The 21339-nt window shown below is 37.0% G+C and overlaps 1 protein-coding gene across 1 annotated transcript in view; it reads left to right on the top strand.

Annotated features, from left to right (window-relative positions):
- Nucleotides 1–21339, top strand: part of THSD7A (thrombospondin type 1 domain containing 7A) — a 208456-nt gene that overhangs the window by 180858 nt on the left and 6259 nt on the right. The window contains exons 16-25 of the mRNA XM_075705432.1: nt 1951–1956; nt 2631–2764; nt 4632–4785; nt 5606–5747; nt 6226–6341; nt 11700–11817; nt 14482–14627; nt 15172–15346; nt 17449–17622; nt 18677–18772. Of these exons, the coding sequence (XP_075561547.1) occupies nt 1951–1956; nt 2631–2764; nt 4632–4785; nt 5606–5747; nt 6226–6341; nt 11700–11817; nt 14482–14627; nt 15172–15346; nt 17449–17622; nt 18677–18772 (1261 nt within the window). The remainder of the gene's footprint in view (nt 1–1950; nt 1957–2630; nt 2765–4631; nt 4786–5605; nt 5748–6225; nt 6342–11699; nt 11818–14481; nt 14628–15171; nt 15347–17448; nt 17623–18676; nt 18773–21339) is intronic.

Below are 21339 nucleotides of genomic sequence, written 5' to 3'. Positions count from 1 at the left end.
CTTATATATGTAACATGTTTATTTGCATCCATATAAAGCATAATGATTAGAGTGGGTCTTTGGTGCCCACAAGTATGTGGAAGATGAGGTACAGAGGGGCTATGCTATAAACTGAGATCTAGGAATCGTGAACTCTGAGGAAAGACTGCAACGTGTTGTCTAGCCCGTGGAAGAGAAGATGGGAGGGAGGATGCTGGCAGTCCCCTAGCATGTACATAAAAGGCTGTTGCAAAGAAGGAGGAATAATCCATTTTCTGTGGCCATGGTGGATAGGATAAAAAGCAGTAGGCTTAGACTGCTGCAGGCAGGTTTGGGTTAGGCCTTGAGAAAACTTTCTAATGGTAAGGCTAGTGAAACATTAAAATAAAATGCTTAAGACATTCGTCAAGTTTTAAGAGCAAGTTGCTCAACGTCCCTCAGGGCTGACCCGTATGACTGTACTTTGGAGGGGGACTGAACACAGTGAATGTTAGATGTCTTCTTGAGCATCTTTCCTCCTGGGCCATGCCAGGGTGACTCCCAAACCACACTCCAACTGAGTGAAGCTTGCCCAGTACCCACTTCACTAGGCTAAAAGTCATCACATTTACAATAACAATACAGTCAGGTTTATTATAAAAGCAAGTCAATGGCCTTCAGAGGATTTCAAATGAACAGGCTAATCTGAAACTGTTAGAGAAAATAAGGACATTATTTGCCCCTTATCCAGCAGGTGGGTATGCAATCCTTACACCACCCAACTGCCATGGCCTGCATAGTTACAAAAATGCCAGTAGGGTCAGGAGAACACCACTAAACACATGCAATGCAATATAGAGTTCTGCTTTGGCTTTCTGGCGAGATACCCATTTTTATGTTACTGGAAAGGCTGTTGAATATGTGGGGTTTATATATTTCTTCTTATGCCAACCAGGGTGAGACATACAGAGACATTTCCCTAAATTAAGGCTTTGCTATTCTTATTTTGGAAATCCTGGGCAAGAATAAATAAAGTGCCACTTCCCATGTGACTACAAATTGGGCGCTGAGTCCAGTACCTTCCTTAACATGCATTTACACCACCCATCTTTATGCCTGAGTTAATGCTTATGTAGTTCACAGAAGGCCCAAATATGCTGACTATGCTGGTCTTGTGCATGGGCTGATCAGCTGCATAGTGATATATCAGACTCTATGCATTCACTGTTCAAGGCATTATTTTTTTTGTGTGACTGGTGGTAATTTGTTGCAGGTTAACTGATAAACTATCAACCCATCAACCCTCTTTTTCTACCCAAGCAGCATTGCTGAAGAGAAATCAAGGACTTGTTGAAGATAATGTCTTAGATTGTCTAGAAATATTAGTTCTGCTGACTTGATACCCAGAATGATATGTGAAGTTAGCTAGTATAAGATAATTTTGCGGCAATGGGCTTTAAGTAATCTATGCATAATTAAGATACCCAATGAAGGACTTGGGAACTTCGGAAGGATAAGAACTTTTAGTCTTTTATTCCCCTTCATCTATTGCACTTAATGCTGTCAGAACAAGTTCAATTAACAGAGAAATCCAGTACCCTTTCCAAAACCATTGAGGATTTTCTCTTGTCTTAGGGAAAGTGGATTCCCTACTGTGTGAAGTGTTGGTGCTCATTATAGGCAAACAGGGGAAACAGTTTTATCGCGTGTTAGGGACTGAGAAGGAGACTAGCCAAGTTACAGTCTCTTCCCACTAGTTGTGATTTATAAAATTTTATTTTCTTCCAAGGGCAAACTTTTTGCAAAAATGCCTCATGACAGCAAGGGAGATCCAAAAGGAAAAATTGGGTGCCTTTTGCTTGGCAGAAGTCATAGAATATTGTTTGTAATAAAAGCTAAACGAATGCCATTGAAATATCTATGCTTCACTCTAATCATTCTTTCTTTTTATCTTTGTTTTTTCTTTTGGGTTCATGAAAATACTTTCTTCAGGCTCAGGTAAGAGTTTCTGAAATAGAGAGATAACCTTAACACGTGCTTCCTGATGTGCTCCAATGTTTACATTGTCTGTCCTTTTTTTGTAATGTATAAATTACTATATGAGATACTATTTCAAATCTGTATTCAAATCTAAACCTAATACTAATGCTGGTACATGAATATATTAGAGTGATTTTAAGTATCCACAATGAAAAATGAAGTGAACCGGTATATATTGGTAAAATTTACCTTGAGCTCACCTCTCTTTAGAAATACAAAACTCCCACAACTAATAACAGTGGGATGGAGTAGCTGAGGAAAGATGTGAAGGATGGAAGTAAAGTTTTAGCAGAGTTTTAGCAGCTTTTTTTCTAAAAGGTATACTCGTGAGCTAGCCTAGTTAATAGATTTTATGTTAGTCGTATTGATGTTATTGGTGGAAATGGCATAGCATGGGCTTAGTGGCAGAGAAAACCAGGGAATCTGTCCTTAGATGTCTTAACTTCTGACTTTTTGTTATTTCGATAGTTTTGTATCAGGTATTTTATCTGTATTATTACTACAGCCTCTAAATCAGCAAGTTTACATTTGTTATTCTTACCAAAAAGAGCATTAACCTTTTTTTGCATGATCACTGTTGCATGTTTATCTTACTTGTGGGCAACAAAACTGACACTTGATGTGGATTCCAGGTATATGAGGTAGTCCCCTGCCACAGTGACTGCAGCCAGTATGTATGGGTTACCGAGCCCTGGAGCGTCTGCAAGGTGACCAATGTGGACTTAAAAGAGAACTGTGGAGAAGGTGTTCAAACAAGGAAAGTCAGGTAAAACAGTATTGTTCCTCCTTCACTTTAGAGAACCTTTACTTTCAGTCCTGGCTGTATTTAACTTGCTGTAATTCTGTGTAATATGTAGTGTTAAGTCCAGCCATAGTATACTGGACCAGAACCCTGGCTGATGTAAATCAGAATAGCTTCAGTGAGTGTAGTATGGCTCTGTCTACTGGTTACGGATATAGACCTTTATTCCTAGTTTATAAACTAATGCATATTGTACTTATACTACTACAAACACTGCAATATATGATTTTAGTGCTTTTCGGAAAGGTGAAATGGTCCTCTTTCTATATGAACTTATGATTTAAAAAACCCTTTTAAGTACATATGCACTTGGGAATAATAGTTACGCTTATTAGAGGCAAAAGTGAATGAAATGGAATAGAAAAATCCAGAAATCTTCTGTTGTTTATTGAAGTGGATCTAGGCATCTTGTATGCTTGCTCACCAACCTAGAGCCCTAATCAAAGGTTAATTAAAATTAGTCTCACATGGTGTGGTACAACGGTAAGTAAAGCAGTACATGGAGTTTGGGTTGGATGGTGTTTGTTTTGTTTTTTTTAATTGGCTAACTGCAAAATGACACACAATTTGAGATCGTAAATCTGAATAATAAGGCATAATGTGAATTCAGTTTGAAGGTCCAAAATTATAGCTAAATGTTCTCTTTTTTCTGCCACAAGTGCTTAGAAACTGGCACATTTATGTGGTTTTGTTCACAATAGAACTGTTTCCTCAAGGTAACCATTTATTTCAAGAAAATCAAAGTCTTAATCTTTGCTTGACTGAAGTTAGAAAGACTATGCATAACTGCTCTCAGACATTAGCATCAAAACAAATTCCCATAAGAATACTCTAAAAAAACCTGCAATATGAAAAATCAAAATTAATTAGTGTTTATGTTGAAAAATGCACTTTAACACTACCATCAAATATAAAGAAAAAAGTTTTCAGCTCTTTGGGACTAAAACCGTCTAACTATTCATTTATTATAACATAATGCCATTAAAGTACTAATTCCACAAAGCTCATATATGCTCATGCTGTATCTCTTGTGTTTACCTTAGAACACAGAGTGTTTCAATAATTAGTTGAGTCTGATAATGTAAGGTATTTGCAAAAAAATTAATGTGATCAAATGGAAGAAACTCTCAGTATTTATCTGTGTGTGAAAGGCTTCCTATTGATATGAGATTTCTCTTGCAATTCTGGAAAACAGATGCAAAGCCCTTAATTTAAATGATGCTAGTCACGTACTAGTGGTCTTCTGCTGAGAGGTGGAAGGGATATGTTAACAGTAGATGCCACAGCATTAGAAATACTGTGGAATGAAGACTGATGTCTTCAGCTCTACAAAGCTAAGCATATTCACTTCTCTTCTTAACTGGACCTCTAGCTGCTAATTTAATATATGGTAATTAAAAAGCATCTATGTAAATTAGGGATTAACACTAAGAATATAAAATTTAAAAAGTTTCAATATTTCTAAATTTAAAATTATCATTTGAAGCATGCACAAAATACATCTAAATTATAGATGATTTGCATTATTCTGGCTTAGAGGTAACCTAATGTCAAGTAGATCACCTGCCCAGAAAATCTTAGCAAATCACTGATAGGTACTGTCTAAACTCTGTGTATTTCTTTATATGGCTGTCATCTGTAAAAACGGGGATTATTTTTGGCTCTTCAGCTTTTCTTGCATATTCACAGATCAATACTTAGTTCTGTTACTTCAATTACTTCATGATTGTTATGTGCTGACAAAATGTTAAAATGCTTCAGAATACTGTGGAACACAGTTGCTGTACAAAATCCACGGCAAATGCAGTTTATGTGCAGTTCTTTTTTCCAGGTGCATGCTAAACACTGTGGATGGTCCTTCTGACACTGTAGAGGACTACCTGTGTGATCCTGAAGAGATGCCACTTGGTGCTAGAAAATGCACGTTACCATGTCCTGAGGACTGTGTTATGTCTGAATGGGGATCATGGTCTCGATGTTCTCTGGTAAGAAGTATACTGAAGTGTAACATTTATAGTTTTAGGAGGATACTTTAAAAATGTATACAAGACATATTGTGCAAAGATGCTGAATTGAGCAGTGATTACAAGTGTAAATATCTATCTTTACTGTCATCTTTAGGGTCCTTGATAGCTGGGTGCAAATAAAGTGTGCCAGTATTTTTCATTATGTGGAAATTGTTCCAAAACACAAAATATAATGTCCCCAGTGGTCCTTCTTCAGTGTGGGGTGGGTTCTGTGTGGTGGAATAACTTTGGAAGTGGTTTGTGAGTCCGTCTTTGAGCCTAGCTGTGAGCCTCTCCATAGCAGTGCAGTCACTGTACTAAAAATGTCACTATCCTGTAACGAGCAAAGTCTGTAGATCAAGACTATAGATAAAGGCTGAGCACAGAAAGATAATTTTGGGTCTCCTCTCTCCTTCCTGCCAGCAATTTCAAAACAAAATGTCAAAAAAACCCAAACCAAACATAAAAAATTGTTTCAGGACCTCTGAGTATTCAGGCTCTGATGCACTACATTATAGTGTTTGGAAAGTGAGCATCTCAATATCCAGTTTATGAATGAAAAAGTTGCAGAGCACTAGTACTGAAATATGAACCAGTTAGGAAAGTACTGAGGTGTTACCAAGTTAGAGGATAGTTGGTTTCTTGGAAACAAGGAAATGGTTTCTCTTACACAACACCATGAGACTGTTATTTTACATTTGTGTTTTGTGAAGGGATTACTTGAAAGGTTGTTATAATGTTGCATGAAAAGGTATCAGGGTGCCGAAATATCAAAGCTGTGTCCAATCTCGCTTTCAAGCCATGCAACGGAAGTAGTGTCCGTGAAAGGTCAGCTGAATCCCTGAGACAACCAGATGACGGAAAGTCTTGTCCTGCTGCCACCGAGACAGAAGTCTGCACTTTGAACAAAAACTGCTACCACTATGACTACAATGTGACAGGTATTTGTGATGTTATGCTCTAGTGACAGCCTGGGACTATGGCTTGCTTCCATTCACCATGCAGGACAGATTTTTCAGCTTTCTGTTCTTAGCTGGGAGGAGCTGTGGAGCTTGTACTGAAAACTGATTCAGGCTATTTGATCCAGATAAAATATTACTGGAGGCTTTGCAACTTGGGTGAAGTGTGCATGATGTAACTCCAAGAAATTTATTTCTCCTATCATTTTGTGATTTGCTCAATATCCTGCAGATGAAAACAAATATGAACTTTTCAGAAAGGCACCATTGCTCTGACTATTTGCAGTAGAAGTCAGTGTTTCCAAAAATGTGTAGCAGCTGGGGTCCATGAGCCTTTGCATGTGTAAAAGTTGCTTGTGAGGATTAGTTTAGGCCATCAGAATTAGAATTAGGTGGGTGATTGGATCATGATGAGTTTTATCTAAAATGTCTGCTATGCTAATGAATTCCTTATTTCCAGACTGGAGCACATGTCAGCTCAGCGAGAAGGCTGTCTGTGGTAATGGTATCAAAACACGGATGCTCGATTGTGTTCGCAGTGATGGCAAATCGGTTGACCTGAAGTACTGTGAAGAGGTGAGTGGGTACCTGGAAGAACCCTTCTAATGGTGCTAATTAATGGTGAGCCAACTGAGCTATATGGCATGTAACCCATCTTCACCAGATGTTTTGCAACACTATTCATGGATTGTTAAGTACCTCTGAAATGAACTGTGCCATCAACAGTGATTTTTATACAATTTCCTTCGGTTACTTTTAAGTGCCTCTGTGAATGTATGCTAATTATTATGTCCTGAAGGAAATTACTTAGAAACAATAATTAATAAAGTAGAATAAAGGTAATAAATCTTAATCAGAACACTAATCATCGTTCTAATTTGATACAATTTCTGCATGGAGCCTTGGACAGCTGCCAGCATCAATCATTTACTCAATGTGTTGGAAAATATTTCTCACGTGCCATTCTGCAGCTGGGCTGAATGCTAACTTCTTGTATCCAGCTGTGCAATGCAAAAGATGCCCAAGATAGTGTGAAAAAATGTGCAGCATGAATGCAATATTAAATAGGAGCATATATGGAGAACTAACCAGCAGTCCTTAAATTTTGAAAGAGCCATTTTGCAAATGTTCAAACTAACTTCAAATCTGACAGCACTGGTTTTCTGACATTTTGTGTGTTGGTCTTAATGTTTTCAATTGCATGGAGATAGCAACGTGAACAAAAACAGGGAGATGACACAAGTGTTACATTAAGGGCAATCCTACATACATTTCTGATGGAAAGTAACTGAATTTCTTTCAGCTGCCATTCCCCCACCACCTTGACATCAGAAACAAAATGACTTGCAATCGGGGACTAAGGTGGAGTGGCCTCCACAGCAGCTCTGGTACCAACACCTTTTTTGTTGGACCTTCCTGGCTAGTAGCTGCTCTTCAGGACATGCCCATAGAGAATAGTCTCATCAGCAGTGGAGGGCATCAGGAAACTCATCATGTACTTTGGACTGTAGTTTTGTAATGCTGTATCTGACCTGCTTAGGCTTCTCCCACCCCCTCCGACATCCTGGATTCCTGAATCCATAAGTTCTTAGCAAAGGCAGGAGGCTTCAGCTGAGACTTGCACCCTACTTTTGTAGTTCCTCCTCCTGTAGTTTTTTGAAGTTCCTCCTTCAGCTCTTAGGTTTGTAATCAGATCTAATAATTTGATTGTTTATGTCTCAGGAGAAAACTCAGGATCTGGCTACCTACCAGCAAGTTTCTGTGAAGTTAATAGAGGAATGCATTAATGCATTCTGTTAATGGTTTAATGCATTAAAAGAAATAAAAAAATTGGCTCTCAGGTTATTTGTAAGAGACTGAAATATTGATTAATTCATACCAAGACATGATATAAAATATCCATCCACGTGAATATTTTAATAGAGAAAAATATGCTTTATTAGACTTTAAGGGGAAATATATTTCTTTTACCATAAAGCCAAGAAATTATTCCTGTTGTTAACCAAAGGTTTTGAGCAACATTTAGAACAAATTATTACATTTTACACTGAAATCTCATTGCAGAAAACCTCTGGAGCTTTCTTGCATTTAAGAAATGCAAATTTATTATTCAGAGAAATACTTAGAGCAACTAGATAATATCTCAAAAGCTACTTGCCATAAATGGCTGGCCAACAGACTTTGATGCAGTGGGGTCCTGGCTTTATCAGCAACCACTGTGACACGTCTTATTTGCCCTTTTGATTTGCTAGACCATATAGAGATATACCTTCCTGTAGAAAGCTCTGATCCACTCCCCAGTCATACTGTTAAGACTATTTGCTGAATTATAGATGTGTAAGCAGTGGTGCAACAAGGTCAAAGGCTGATCCAATAACTATGAGGAGTAAAACCTGTTAACCTGATTAACAAGAAAGCCAAGCTGGTCAGATCTTACCGGACCCTTCACTCTAAAAATGTGAAAGCCAACTCTGTGACCTTCCAGGTCATGAGAGGACAGTATTCAAGAAATTATCAAAATGTGAATACATGCTATGTACTTCTTACTAATGTAATCACAGATGATCCTTCGGGGTGGGGTTTTTTTGCTGTGTTTTTGCATTATAGGGGCAGCGCAGAAAGATTAAGTGAAGTTCAAAATAACGTGCATGTGGTTAGAAAAGTTGATAAGAGAAAGATGAAATAATTTTGTAATGACTTAGCTAATGGAATTTCCCCTGGGCTATAATAAAACTATACTAGATGTGTGAATAAAACAAATGTTTTGTTTAATTTATGTGTAGATACATTTATAGAATTATGACTCATTATTATAGGCGAAGAAGAGAGATCAGAATAGCTAAACCTATCCTGATCCCTAAGAAATGAAGACACCTGATTGCAATGTCTGAGTTCCTATATAATATGGGTTCAAGAAACTAATAAAAGCCATACACAAAAAATCCCTTCACACTGTCTTTTGACTATTACCATCTCCAGGTATGAGCATCAGCATAGTTAATTACTAACATTGCTTCCGAGCCCCTGTGTTCTGGTTTCCTAATGCACCCATATGATCTTGTGTTTGTTTCAGTCAATCAGCTAAAGAAGCTAGCCAGTCATCCTGATTGCTGCCAGGATAAATCAATTTCTAGAGCTTATTTCCAAGTCCTCATTATGTTAACATAGTTCCCTTCAAACTCTCAAGGCACAGTAATACTGGATTACTTGGTCTCTAACTACAAAATTAGCACATCACAAGAACTCAACTTGTCTTTTCCTTGAATATTTGAAAATCAAATCACCTAAAGCAAGCTGATCCTGGTCATATTCATATTTATGGGCCTATTTTTGTTCATTTACCTTCAATTAGAGATCAGAAAAGCCTAGAAACCAGCAGTTTTGTCTGCATTAGAAAGCAAAATTTTCTGCTTTAATGGCAAATAGTCTGCTTGTCAGATTACATGATTAACCTCCAGCAGAGGTTAATCTGCAGTGCCAAACATTCCTATAAACAAATGCAGACACTTTTTGTGGATCACAGGGTTTATAGAGCATGCTGGTCTGGCAGTCTGCTGCCCCGCATGTGTGTGGCTAGAAGTACAGGGTGCTCAGCGATAGCTTTCGGTGTAACTCCTCCAGTACTTGTCATTCTCAAATCAGAAACCACAACTCATCCAGAACAGAGGGTCTTTCAGGTAAGGGAGCTACAGAACACTTTTCCAAATGTTTTCTAAGCTCTTCAAGGTGAATTGTGGTTCATCAATCAAAGAAAGGAGAGGGATGAGAAAAGAATATGTGATTAATATCAAATTGCAGCCTGCCAGTTGTTCCCCAAATCTATTTTAGCAGCACATCAGTACCTAAGACATACAAATAGCAGATCACTGTGGGTAATCTGGCCTTCAGCTTTCTCCTCTTCACCTTTAATATCTCTCTTGGGCTTTTCCTTCTCTAGCTGCCAAAGTCCAGCTGAGAAGGCCAGTCTTGAAAGAGAGCAATCGTGTTTCTATAATTGGCAGGAATCAATTCAGCAGGCTTTAAAGCCTTTGCTCAGAAGATTTGACCCAAATATAGACTTTAAAGATGGTCCTCTAGTTTCCTAATTATCCAAATTCCAGATTATCCAAAGCTTTCAGGTGTTGCCTGTGTGCAATAGCTGAATAATCAAGGTTATGCTGTACCACAGAGAAAAGCCAAGAACTCATTCTTTGATGTATAAAACCGAACAGAGGTCTAAAACCTCATTTGTCTTAATAAATGGTACTGCAAATGCAAATTTAAAACTTAGTGAGTCTATCAGGGTGAGGCATTTCTAGTGCTTGTGGTAGTTTATTTATGGAGGACATGTTAATGTTGTGCCTAATTATTGCTCTATGCTTGCATTTAGTAGGAAATAGTGTTTTTATTTCCTTTTTAAAGTCTTAACTGCTGGTTTTATGTCATTAACCTTTCCAGTCATTAAAATTAATAGGTTTTGAAATGTCTAGTGTGCTTTTTTTTTTTTTTTTAAACATATGTGGGGATGTTATCTACTTAAAGATATCCACAACCTCCTAGGATTCTGAAAGGCCTCAATGATGATCAAGGTCCACTGGTGAGGGACAATGAAGAGGACAATCTTTTATGCTGAGAAGCTGCAGATCTGTTCATATTGGCAGGATTGATTTTCTTTCATGTTTTATATCATATACATTATAATCAACCTATCCTTTTAACTCATTCTGAAGCTGTGCAGGCTGCAGGGATTATTATTGTCATGCTAATATTTTTGCCATTAGTTGTATTCCATCTTGCATCATATATTCTCATGTGTGTTAGTGAGAATATCTCTTTTCTTCCTTGGATGGGGAAAATCTGGAGCATGGGAGTTTATAAGAACATAGAAATGGCTTTACAGGATCAGACCAAAGGACCATGTAGCCACTGTGCTGTCTCCAAGCATGGCCATAAAACTCTTCCTTCCCTGGGGGGTTCCATCGTTTGTTAGTGTTAGGCTGACTTCTGCCCAGAGAATAGCTCAGTACAGAATGTATTTTTGGGAAAACATGTGAGTCTGGCTATTTTCTGTGTCTCTCATACCCCTCCAGCATTTCCAGCTTTTACTTTAGGGATGTTAGAGGAATCTGCTTTTTGCAAAGCTTTTCAGAAAAACATGCAAAGCTATATTTTTTAGAACAAATCATTGTCAATGTCATGTCAATATTTTTGCATACAGTAGAATGGATAGCATAATATATATAATAAACTTACACAACATATTAGGAAAAAAAAACAAGAGAGAGGCATAAGCAGATGCCTAAAGAAGAGTAAGGAGGATAGACATATATGAGTTTCCATCTACTCCTCTTGCAGCCTCCACCTGTTTTCAGTTCTTCGACTGCATTTGCCCGATGTGGTTTCTGTGTGTTTAAACCTTCAGAATTCTCTTCCATTAACTTGTTCAGTCTCTCTTGAGCTCCTGTAAACTTTTAGCATCTGCAACATCTTCTGACAAATAAACTGACTCTCCAATGCATGTTCATCCTCCTCCTTTTGTTAATTTTGAATCTGGCTCCTAGCATCACTTGAATTCAGCTGTTAATAGCTGTTGATAGTTCAGTATTTTTATATTCCTATTTCAAAGTATTTTATTGATACTTCATAAATTACTTTGTCCTTTACCTATTGTATAAAGTAATACTGTAGAGCTGAAGCCCTCCATTTATAGGCTCTAATTTAGAAAATAATTGATGAAAACAGGATTTAAGCATGTATTTAAAAATCAGCATATGCATTAAGACTGTCTTGAAGTGAGATTTTTAAATGTCCTAATTGTTTTACTTTTTATTTAGTAATGACTTCATGCTTGCTTAAAGCTTTAGTTGTCTCAGATTCACCGAGTCCAAATGCATAACCTGGAGTGATAACGTAGACCAGGTGTTAATGTGCTGACCATTGAATATTTTCTTTTAGCTTGGTTTGGAGAAGACATGGCAAATGAATACGTCCTGTGTGGTGGAATGTCCTGTGAACTGTCAGCTCTCTGACTGGTCCCCTTGGTCTGAGTGCTCTCAAACATGTGGCCTTACAGGTCAGTATGTACCTTTGGCGTATTTTAAAGACTGAGTATTTTTTTCTTTAATAAAAGCAATAATATCTCTTTTTGCAGAACTAGAAAATGTAGCTAGCTAGGCAGAGTGATAGGGATCTAAATCAGCCTTATTTGTGGAAATAATACGATTCAGTGAGACTGTACTCACTGAAGATAATGAGAATTTGGCCCAGAATAGTTTCTGACTCTGGGAACAAAGTGAGATATAATGTATGATATATTGAGACAAAAATAAACACTGATGTGAATATTTATTTTTCAGCTGGTGGGGGGAGGAAGAGGAGGGAGGGATTTCCTCTTAATTTTCATGAGTGGTGAGTTTAGAACAACTAAACTTGGAGGAGAGCACAAGGATTGAAACCAAAAAATTTACTCACCTCGGCATTCTGTATTTTTAAACACAGAACAAGGATGGGGGGATAGGTTACTTTCACTGTGATCACATCAATTTTTTTTTTCCAAAATGTTGCTAACCACTATCTAATTTTTTTTTTTCAATTAAATCTGCATCAGAGAATGGATATCAAAGGCACATTCTAGTTATGGAGGAACTCTTGTTATTTATTTGCACTGATATGTCTCAGAATAAGGATCTGAAAGCACCATTGTGCCAGGCAACTAAGGTACACAAACTACTGAAAGAGAAGGGTAGAAGCTCATCTATGAAGCCTCTTCCTTCTGTAATCATGTCTGGAGTATGTCACTACAGATATTGGGTGGTTGGCAATGTATGGAATCCAGTTTCAACTTCTGGTCTCAGAGTAAAAGGATATTGCATCTTTTTGCGTTCCTTGGGGAGTGCACCACAGGGAAAAGGTCTAGGCAAAAACATCTGAAAGCTCTGGCCACCTCAGGATCCCAACAGAAAGACCTATGGATTTTTTAATGATAACAGTTAATAATTTGATACTGCAGTATCTAATAATGTAATAATGTTTCAGTTCTTTGAGCTTCTCTCAAAGCAAGACTTATACATTCAAATAACCTACACTTCTATATTCAAAATAATCCCTATAGAGTGAGAATTATTGTTGCTATGCTTTTCAAAATGTGAAGGGGGGGGGGTGTCACTATCTGAAATCCCTGTGCTTTCCAAGTATAGAATTTATTTGTAGAAAATTTATTTTGAATAGTAATGTAAAACAGCTTTTAAATTTTCAGTGTTTTTAACAGATGATGGCAACATCACATATAAGCCTTGAAGCTGTAATTTTCCTATTAGGCAGGAATTTGGAAGTAACTGCTGTTTTTCAATAAGTAATAAGCATCTAATAAACCCAGTGACCACAGAGCTGAACTTTTGTGCACCCATGCAGATACCCATAAAGCTGAGGAAGAATTCCGTATGTAAGGATTATGCTTGTTGCTGTTCTTTGGGTTTTTTTCTCCAGTACTTTTCAAGAAAATCTTTTTTCTCCTGTGACATCTCAGTTGGAGCAGCTGTGAATCCAAGAATGAGGTGGCTCCACTTTGCAAGCAACTTTCTAGCTAGCTGCAGTGAACACAGCTGTCTGGGAGGTTGATATAGTTCTGCTGCTGCATCGTGGCTTGTGTAGCTTGCTCTCAGCAAAAGATTCGTGTCATGATCATTAGGGTGTTCAATTCCAAATGCATCAGATTGAAATGTGGAATTAAAGATTAATTGTTTTGGCCAGCTAACACTGGGTGTTACGTAGATAAATCTATGTAATGCCTTAATTTATTATAAGCCTCAGTATACAAGTTTAAATATGTACATCTTATTTAGGACTTGGTTCATGTATTTATCTATATATAGATTAAAATACCACAGCTGTGTTTCTTTTGTCGAAACCTTTGTGAGGTGCCAACTCTAGAGCAGCCACTTTACCATGATTTCTGGCACAGGAATAAAGTTTTGGTTATATCTCTGTAATGAACCATAATGGTCTAATGTCCACTGCAAGAGGAAAGCAGCGAGTTGCCAAAAGGATAAAAATGTCTTCCCCTTTCTGTTTGTATAAATATTTGAAATAGAACCCTTATCTCAGTGAAGCTGGGTAGCATGCTACTTATGGTTGAAGAGAAGATTAATGTTGGATAAGCCTATTGTATTTCATTTTTCTTTGGGCCTGAGTGAAGAATCCTTCATCTCCTGCAAAATCTGCATGTTGCATTATCCAGACAGACAGTGAGGGAAAGTTGCAAGCTGTTCCTGGTTGCTGGAATCAGACAGTCATGGGACACATGATTCTGTATTAACTCAGGGAAGAACAGAACATGTTGGTCTCTTCTAGCAGCAAACTCCAGATGAGGAGCTGGAATCTCCAGTGAAATGACACAAATATATTGTCATGTTCAGAAAGAGTAGTTTTCCCCAGGCTTCTGAACTAAGAAATTACTACTTTTGTTTGCTGTTACAAGAGCAATATGAAATCCTAATCAGACATCCTCCTGCATTTCTTGCAGTACAAACAAATGATAGAACATAAAGTGTCTGGCTTGGAAAATATATATCCATAGAACAGACAAGAGCCAACAGATATGCTTTGCAATCCAATTTATCAAATGTGGAAAAAATTACTTTATTCAAACATCACACTTTTCACCAAAGTAGAACCATCTTGAGGAATAAATCAGTCTAAACACTTTGTTGTTAGTTATATTGCTGTTTCTTATTTACAGGAAAAATGATCAGAAGAAGGACCATAAATCAGCCATTTCAGGGTGATGGAAGGCCTTGTCCTTCTCAGATGGAGCAATTCAAACCCTGTCCAGTAAAGCCTTGTTATCGATGGCAATATGGTCAATGGTCTGCATGCAAAGTAGAGGTAAAAGCCATACGGGACTTTGATGCTAGGCACATTTGTGATATGCTCAGATACCTGCTTCAAAACACTGTAAACAATTTGCTTCCATCTCCTTTATACAAAAACTAAAGATTTATTCTTAGAGTTCATATTTGTCAACAGATACAACAATGTCCTACAGATATTCAAAGTATAAATATAAACTTTGGTACGCGAGCAGCATCTTTGCTAATAATTGAAATCCTTCTATTGTAAAAGAATATCCATGGAAATAGATTGGCATCCTAGAAGAGATCTCCGCTTGAGATACTGCAATGGTTGCAATTCAAAGGCATAATTAGCTCCATACTTTAAGACAGTGGTAGCAGCCAGCAGAATTCTTAGGTTGGTTGGTTGGTTTGTTTGTTTCAGAAGTAAAGAGCAATGTTTTGTGGTTTTTTCCCCCCACACTAGAATGAATAAGTAGTTAAGCAGAAAATAATAGGAGACAGAGTGACATATAGCTCAGATCTAGTCTTCTGGCACTTTCTTCTGTCAAGCATCCATATATGTCCTCCTTCCCCAGGATGCTCAATGTGGAGAGGGAACGCGAGTGAGGAACATTTCCTGTGTGGTTTTTGATGGATCCATTGAAGATGTTGGCAAAGTAGTAGATGAGGAATTCTGTGGAGAAATAGAGCCTATTATAGATGGTAATAAGAAGATGATACTTGAGGAAACCTGCACCGTTCCTTGTCCAGGTAACAAAACCATTCAAATAAATGTTGCATTTCAAGATTGGCTGGGTATCATTACAGTTATCAGTGCCTTGCATTAGCCACAGGCAATTAAATCTTTTTCACATGCTTTACTGATTGCATTCATTCATCAAATGACCAAAAGTGTTACTTTCTGGTAGTGGCTTCAGGACAACAAATCAATTAGAAAAAATACCAGGTTTTAAATTTTATAAAAGACATGCCTCAGTCACAGATTGTACCTAATAAGAATATATTTTTTTCACAAAATCTTTTGGAATAAAACCTATATTTAACTCTATAAGAAAGAGTGTTGTTTTACAGCCAAATATTTGCTTTAAGTGCTTAGATCACCAACAGCTTTATTAATACCTTTAACAGTGGCTAAGAACTTGATCCCTTTTACAGGTGTCTAAGGAAGCTAAGCTAGGGAGTCTTAATTTTTTGTTTAAAAGGGCTATTTCAAATGAAATTAATATTTTTATCTCTGAGAAAATGTGTTTCCAGCTGTTTAACTCACTGGATGTGACATGCGCTATCATTGCCCCTGTAGACTGAATCCAAAGGAGCTGTTATAAATGATCAGGTCCATGACCCTCACACTGAGAAGGACTAAGAGCCTATAACAGCTGTTTAATTTCCAGTAAAATCCCTCCAGTTCATTTCAAACACTTATTTGTAGAATTTTAAGTATGTTGCTGTTGTTCAGTAGAGTCATTAGTGATGTATCTTCGGAAGTAGTGATTAACTCCTTCAGTTCTAATGTAGCTATCATTCCATACCAGTACTATCTTTGTTCTCTTGCAACTCTCTTTCTCAGAATTTTTTTTCCAGTTCATTTCAAATTGGATTGAAGGTAAAGATGCCTCAATAAATAGAAAATAATCAAAACTGGAGAGGCTTCCATCACTGCTTTGTGCACAGCATTGCAATTGCACGATTTTCACGTATTACTTATTAAATGAAAATTGCAAGAATAAAAAGCTTGTAGTTATGTTTTCTTGTTAGTCAAATTTATATTAAAAAAATATAGCTGCTTACTGCTTACTTTTAAAATTTTGCTGAGCAGGAACCTGTTCTTCAACAATCTCACATTTAGCCAGCAACAATAACTGCCCTGTGGGGATGTGCTAATGATACGTTCCAGCTAATGTTTCCAAAAATCACTACTTGTTTTCCTATTATGTGTACATCAGTTCTTCAATTATTCATTTCTTCACATGCTTTCCTAACGTTGGCAAATAAAATTCCTTCATTAATCAGGCATCTGGTCAACACAGTACTGATTATATCTGTCATCAGTATAATGCAAGGTAGCATGAATTTTTAATAGCTCTTTCACTGAAATAATGAGAACTAAGAGGTTTATTTATGAGTCTGTGCGCAGTCTAGTCCCATTTTCTACTGCAGTTGTAACAAAATGGTCTCTTTGTGTTGTGCCTCAGATCTTCCTTAAATGTTCTTTAGCTGATCATGCTAATTAGTGTCATTAATATAATTTTATTTTTCAGTTTTACACTATAACAGTCTACAAATCTCTATTATCCTAACATGAAATAGCCAGAGAAGACATTTTAATCAACTTCCTGTTTCTCTTTCTTGCAAAGAATGTTCCAGCAGTTGCTTCTACTGTCTGTTTAGAGAAATTCTGCGTGAGGATAAGCAACAATTAATCTCTTTAAAACTAGACAATGTTTTCTCTTTATAAGATCAAAGAAGAATTGCGAACAAGACATATAAACTTAGCATAAGTCATACAGTGCACAATGCCCTAAAATTTACAAAAATCCAGACACTGGATGGAGTGTTACTCAGAAATTCAAAACAAGAGTGGTCTTATGGGAATGCTACAGGAAACTACCTTGCTTTAGAAAAAATAGGCTTTTGTATAATATTTTTATTACTATTTTCTACTGCATAGATATGCAGGGAATGTCAAAACATTATCTTGTCTTAATATAAGTCACGTTTAAAAAGAGGAGTGAAAGGAACTAGAGGGAAAATTAAGAAACTGGATTTGGACATTTTTTTTTCTCAGACATATTCAGCACGAAATACTCTTCACATATGATGATCATTCATCTTATAAAACTGTGATTTGACAGGGGACTGTTACTTGAGAGAGTGGTCAGAATGGAGCCTTTGTCAGCTAACCTGTGTTAATGGTGAGGATCTCGGCTTTGGAGGGATACAAGTCCGATCTCGGGCAGTGATCATTCAGGAATTAGAGAATCAACATCTCTGTCCAGAACAGGCTTTGGAAACAAGACCGTGCAATGGTAAGCACCAAAATACACATAAGACCACCTCCTGCAAGAAAAAAAAATACAGAATATTTTTCAAAAAATATTCAAAACAATATTTTTCTTTTCTTTCTGTTCATGGTATCACATTTAGGCAAAAACGGATTTGATAGACATAGAAATGCACTTAAATTTTTGTTTTCCAGATATCAACTGTAAACAGAAAAACTTTCAAATGCTAACTACTATATGTTACCACTTTAAGCACAATCTTTGGAGAACTGATAATCCTTTTTTAATAATGAAATTTCTTTTTATGATATGGGAAAAAATAGTTACCTTATCTGCTTGATAACATTAATAAAAAGAAATCTTTGTTTTGATACATAAATAAATTTAGATTGCTCTCTGCCCTTTGAATTGTTGTTACTCGCCTGACAATGACATTAAAAATTCTCAGTCATGCTTACTGCTGGTACTGGACAAAGTATCTAAGAAAAGTAGTTTCCTGTACAGACATTTCTTGTCCATTCAGAGGCCAGACAGATCAGGCAAAAAGGAATTTTATATTTATAAGGGAGCAAAGGTGCACAAGGACATCATGATTTAACGCAGGCCATATGAGAGGTGTACAGCAGAGCTGAGACGTGAAGCCAGATGCAGCCCAGGCCGCTTCACCGAGCACTGGAGCACTGACTTTAGTCAGTCAGTGTTACCAGGAATGGAACCTGACTCCTCAAAGGGTTTTGTGCAACAGGTGGGCCACCACCATTATGAGGTTATTGGAAACATTTGTTTTGCCCATTAACTACATTAGGCTTACTGAATGAGCAGCGTGTACAACCATTATTGTTGGTGTCCGGGACATATCTGGTCTATTTTGTATGTACGCAGTAAGTGCAGGAGACCCTGGGGCCTCTATGTGTGCAGTGCACCCTTCTGAGTTGCTGGCTGAAGGAGGAAGGGGCCTACGTAGCCATAAAAGCTGTAAAACATAATGACTATGGTCTGCTGATGAGTGTGGCTGCTGCCAGTGGTAGCCTAAAATCTTGTCATCCAATTTCTTGAAAAGTGAATGTTCTCTGTGTAGATGGCCAGTGCTACGAATACAAGTGGATGGCTAGCCCATGGAAAGGATCTTCTCGAACCGTGTGGTGCCAAAGGTCAGATGGTTTAAACGTCACAGGTAACTACTCCTTTTATATACACACAAAAGCCTGGAAAACAGGTGGATAATGTCTTTTCCCAACAAATGGAATTTTTTTTTTTAAAGAATCTGCTAAAAACACTTGTTCCTGATGTATGAATCAACGTGCTGTTGTCTTGAATCATTATGTTTTTGCATACTAAAGATGTAATTTCTTTTCCAGAATATACATACAGCATGTAATGCTAAAAGTAAATATAAATATTATCTTCTGTACTGGACCTGGAATGTTTTATGTTGTATTTTTTTTAGCATAGATTTTAGGTTTTCACATTTAGGGTTTCACATTTCAAGCCCGACAACAAATAGAACTTTTATGTATTAAAGTTCATTTCAGTGCCTATACAGAGGCAGAGAGAGATGCAAAGCTTGATAATATCACGCATATATCATATATCTCCTTAAAATTAGAAAATATCAAATTTCAGTGAATGTGCTAATACAAGTTTGTTTCTTTACTTGAATGACATAAATCTATAGCAGGATACTTCAGTGGACAGCTGTGGGATATGGTTACTTTTTGTGCAAACCAAAGCACAAAACATCATGAATTAAGAATGACTGAGGTCTCCGAATTCAAGAAAATCTTCATGTTTATCTATTTATATGAATTTATTTATCAGAATTAGGGATTCATTTAAGCTAAGAGTTATGCATTTGTTGTTTAAATAATTTCTATATCAGCCCAGGTGATAGTAAAAGAATCCCAGAGACTGTAAGCACATCCTCAATGCCAGCCACTGTCAGGTCAGTGACAGGAGGGGAACTCTAATTCATGGACTGTCAATACTTGTCATATTCTTGATAATGAAATCCATCACCATTGTCTGTTGTAACAGTAGAAATAAAATATCTGTATTATTTTTACAAGGTTTTGAAATAATACTTAATAGCCCAAAGTCTCTTTTGCAAGTGTCACCTTGTGCTGTAAGAATATTAAAATGCATCATCTTCACAACTAATGCAACAGGGCATTATTTATGCACCTTGATTGCTTCCTGCCTAGCTAAGATGCTTGTATAATAAGTAAATTTCTAAGATTTCTTACTGAGATTAATATATGATATTATCTATTAAAGGTCCTACAGGATTTCAAAATAAATAGGATCTTGGTGATTATGGCTCTGAGATGTTAAAATCAGAATATATTCATAAATCCCAGCCAGCCACATAAAAATTATAGTTTGTTCTGATGTGACTGAATACAGCCATGTGATAAATTCCAAGACAGACAAGCGTATGAATATGTGGCATTGGCAGATTTTTAATGGCGGGACCTCCTAGGGAGACTAACCTTGGACCTATATTGTATCTCTTTTTTCAAAGTTTGTTTGTATGTGGTTTTAAAACTGTGGTAACTTTCTGATTTGAAATAAAGACTAGTGGAAAATTCCAGGCAATGGAATCACCAGTTTCCATGCAATGCAAACCTTTTTTTTTTTTATGTTCCTGATAGTTTTCGAACAAAGCACTTAAGTATAATGTTCTGTGAGAACTTCTCTGCATGATGTATACAGTCATGAACCAGATTGTCATTTACATTTGAATGTTTTTTTGGAAGTTGTTTGTATAAACTACAGTATTTAAGAGCTCAAACTGATAGATGCGCATACAGGATTGATTTAAACAGAGAGTACCTATTTTGATCTAGAATCAACCTGTATCTCTGATTACTGTGTTTATTTGCTGCCTTATTGCTGCACATTTGGCTCTATCACAGTGTATTTTAATTCAGCCATTACAAAAGTTTTATTATGAGTCCTCTTGGTATTTTAAGGCCTTTTTTTATTTACCTACTTGCGTAGTATTATTGTGCTGAATAGTTCTTTTTTACTTGAAGGTGTTGTTTCCCATGGGCGATGAGGCAACTCTTTCCTTCTGCAGCTTCCTTGGATGACCGATATTTTATTACATAGATTCCCACAGGCATGTGATTTGTGTGCTAGGATGTATGATTTTCCTTTCTGGGGGTGGGGAAAATTTATGGTAACCAGCAGGGTTTTCTTTGTTCTTCACTGGCCATCCTGTTAACACTTGGATCTACGTAACCACATCTAACTGCATCTGCTATGGTCATGACCAACCTCAGCTATCAGGATTTCATTTCATTTCACACCAGTATAAAAATGTGATCAATTTGGCAGATGCAAGAGAAGTCATCCTGTAGTAGTAGTATAAATTGTAAACTGTGCGACGCATATCCCTCTTCTGTAAGCTAGAAGGAAACCCAGATGAATCCAAACCAATTCTAAATGTATTTTAAAGTCATTCTGGCTGAAATGATAGTGAAAGCCTGATTGCGCATGTTGGTCCATAACAATAACTGCACCGTACATAAAGCTGTAGAAATGAGAACTAGGACTGTATAAAAAGGAAAAAGACTGAAACCCACTATATCGTCAGTATCATAGCATTCAGTACATGTTTTAGTGATAATACTACTCTCCTTCCAAAAAATCTGTCTTAGACTAGCATGAAGAGTAGCTTCATAAGAGGCAAAGCTATAGCATGTGTAAAAGTGACTGCTGAGGAGGAGCAGAAAACAG

The sequence above is a fragment of the Pelecanus crispus genome, chromosome 2 (genome assembly GCF_030463565.1).
Source record: "Pelecanus crispus isolate bPelCri1 chromosome 2, bPelCri1.pri, whole genome shotgun sequence".
In the NCBI taxonomy this organism is placed as follows: domain Eukaryota; kingdom Metazoa; phylum Chordata; class Aves; order Pelecaniformes; family Pelecanidae; genus Pelecanus; species Pelecanus crispus.
This window is presented reverse-complemented; position numbering and strand designations above follow the sequence as displayed.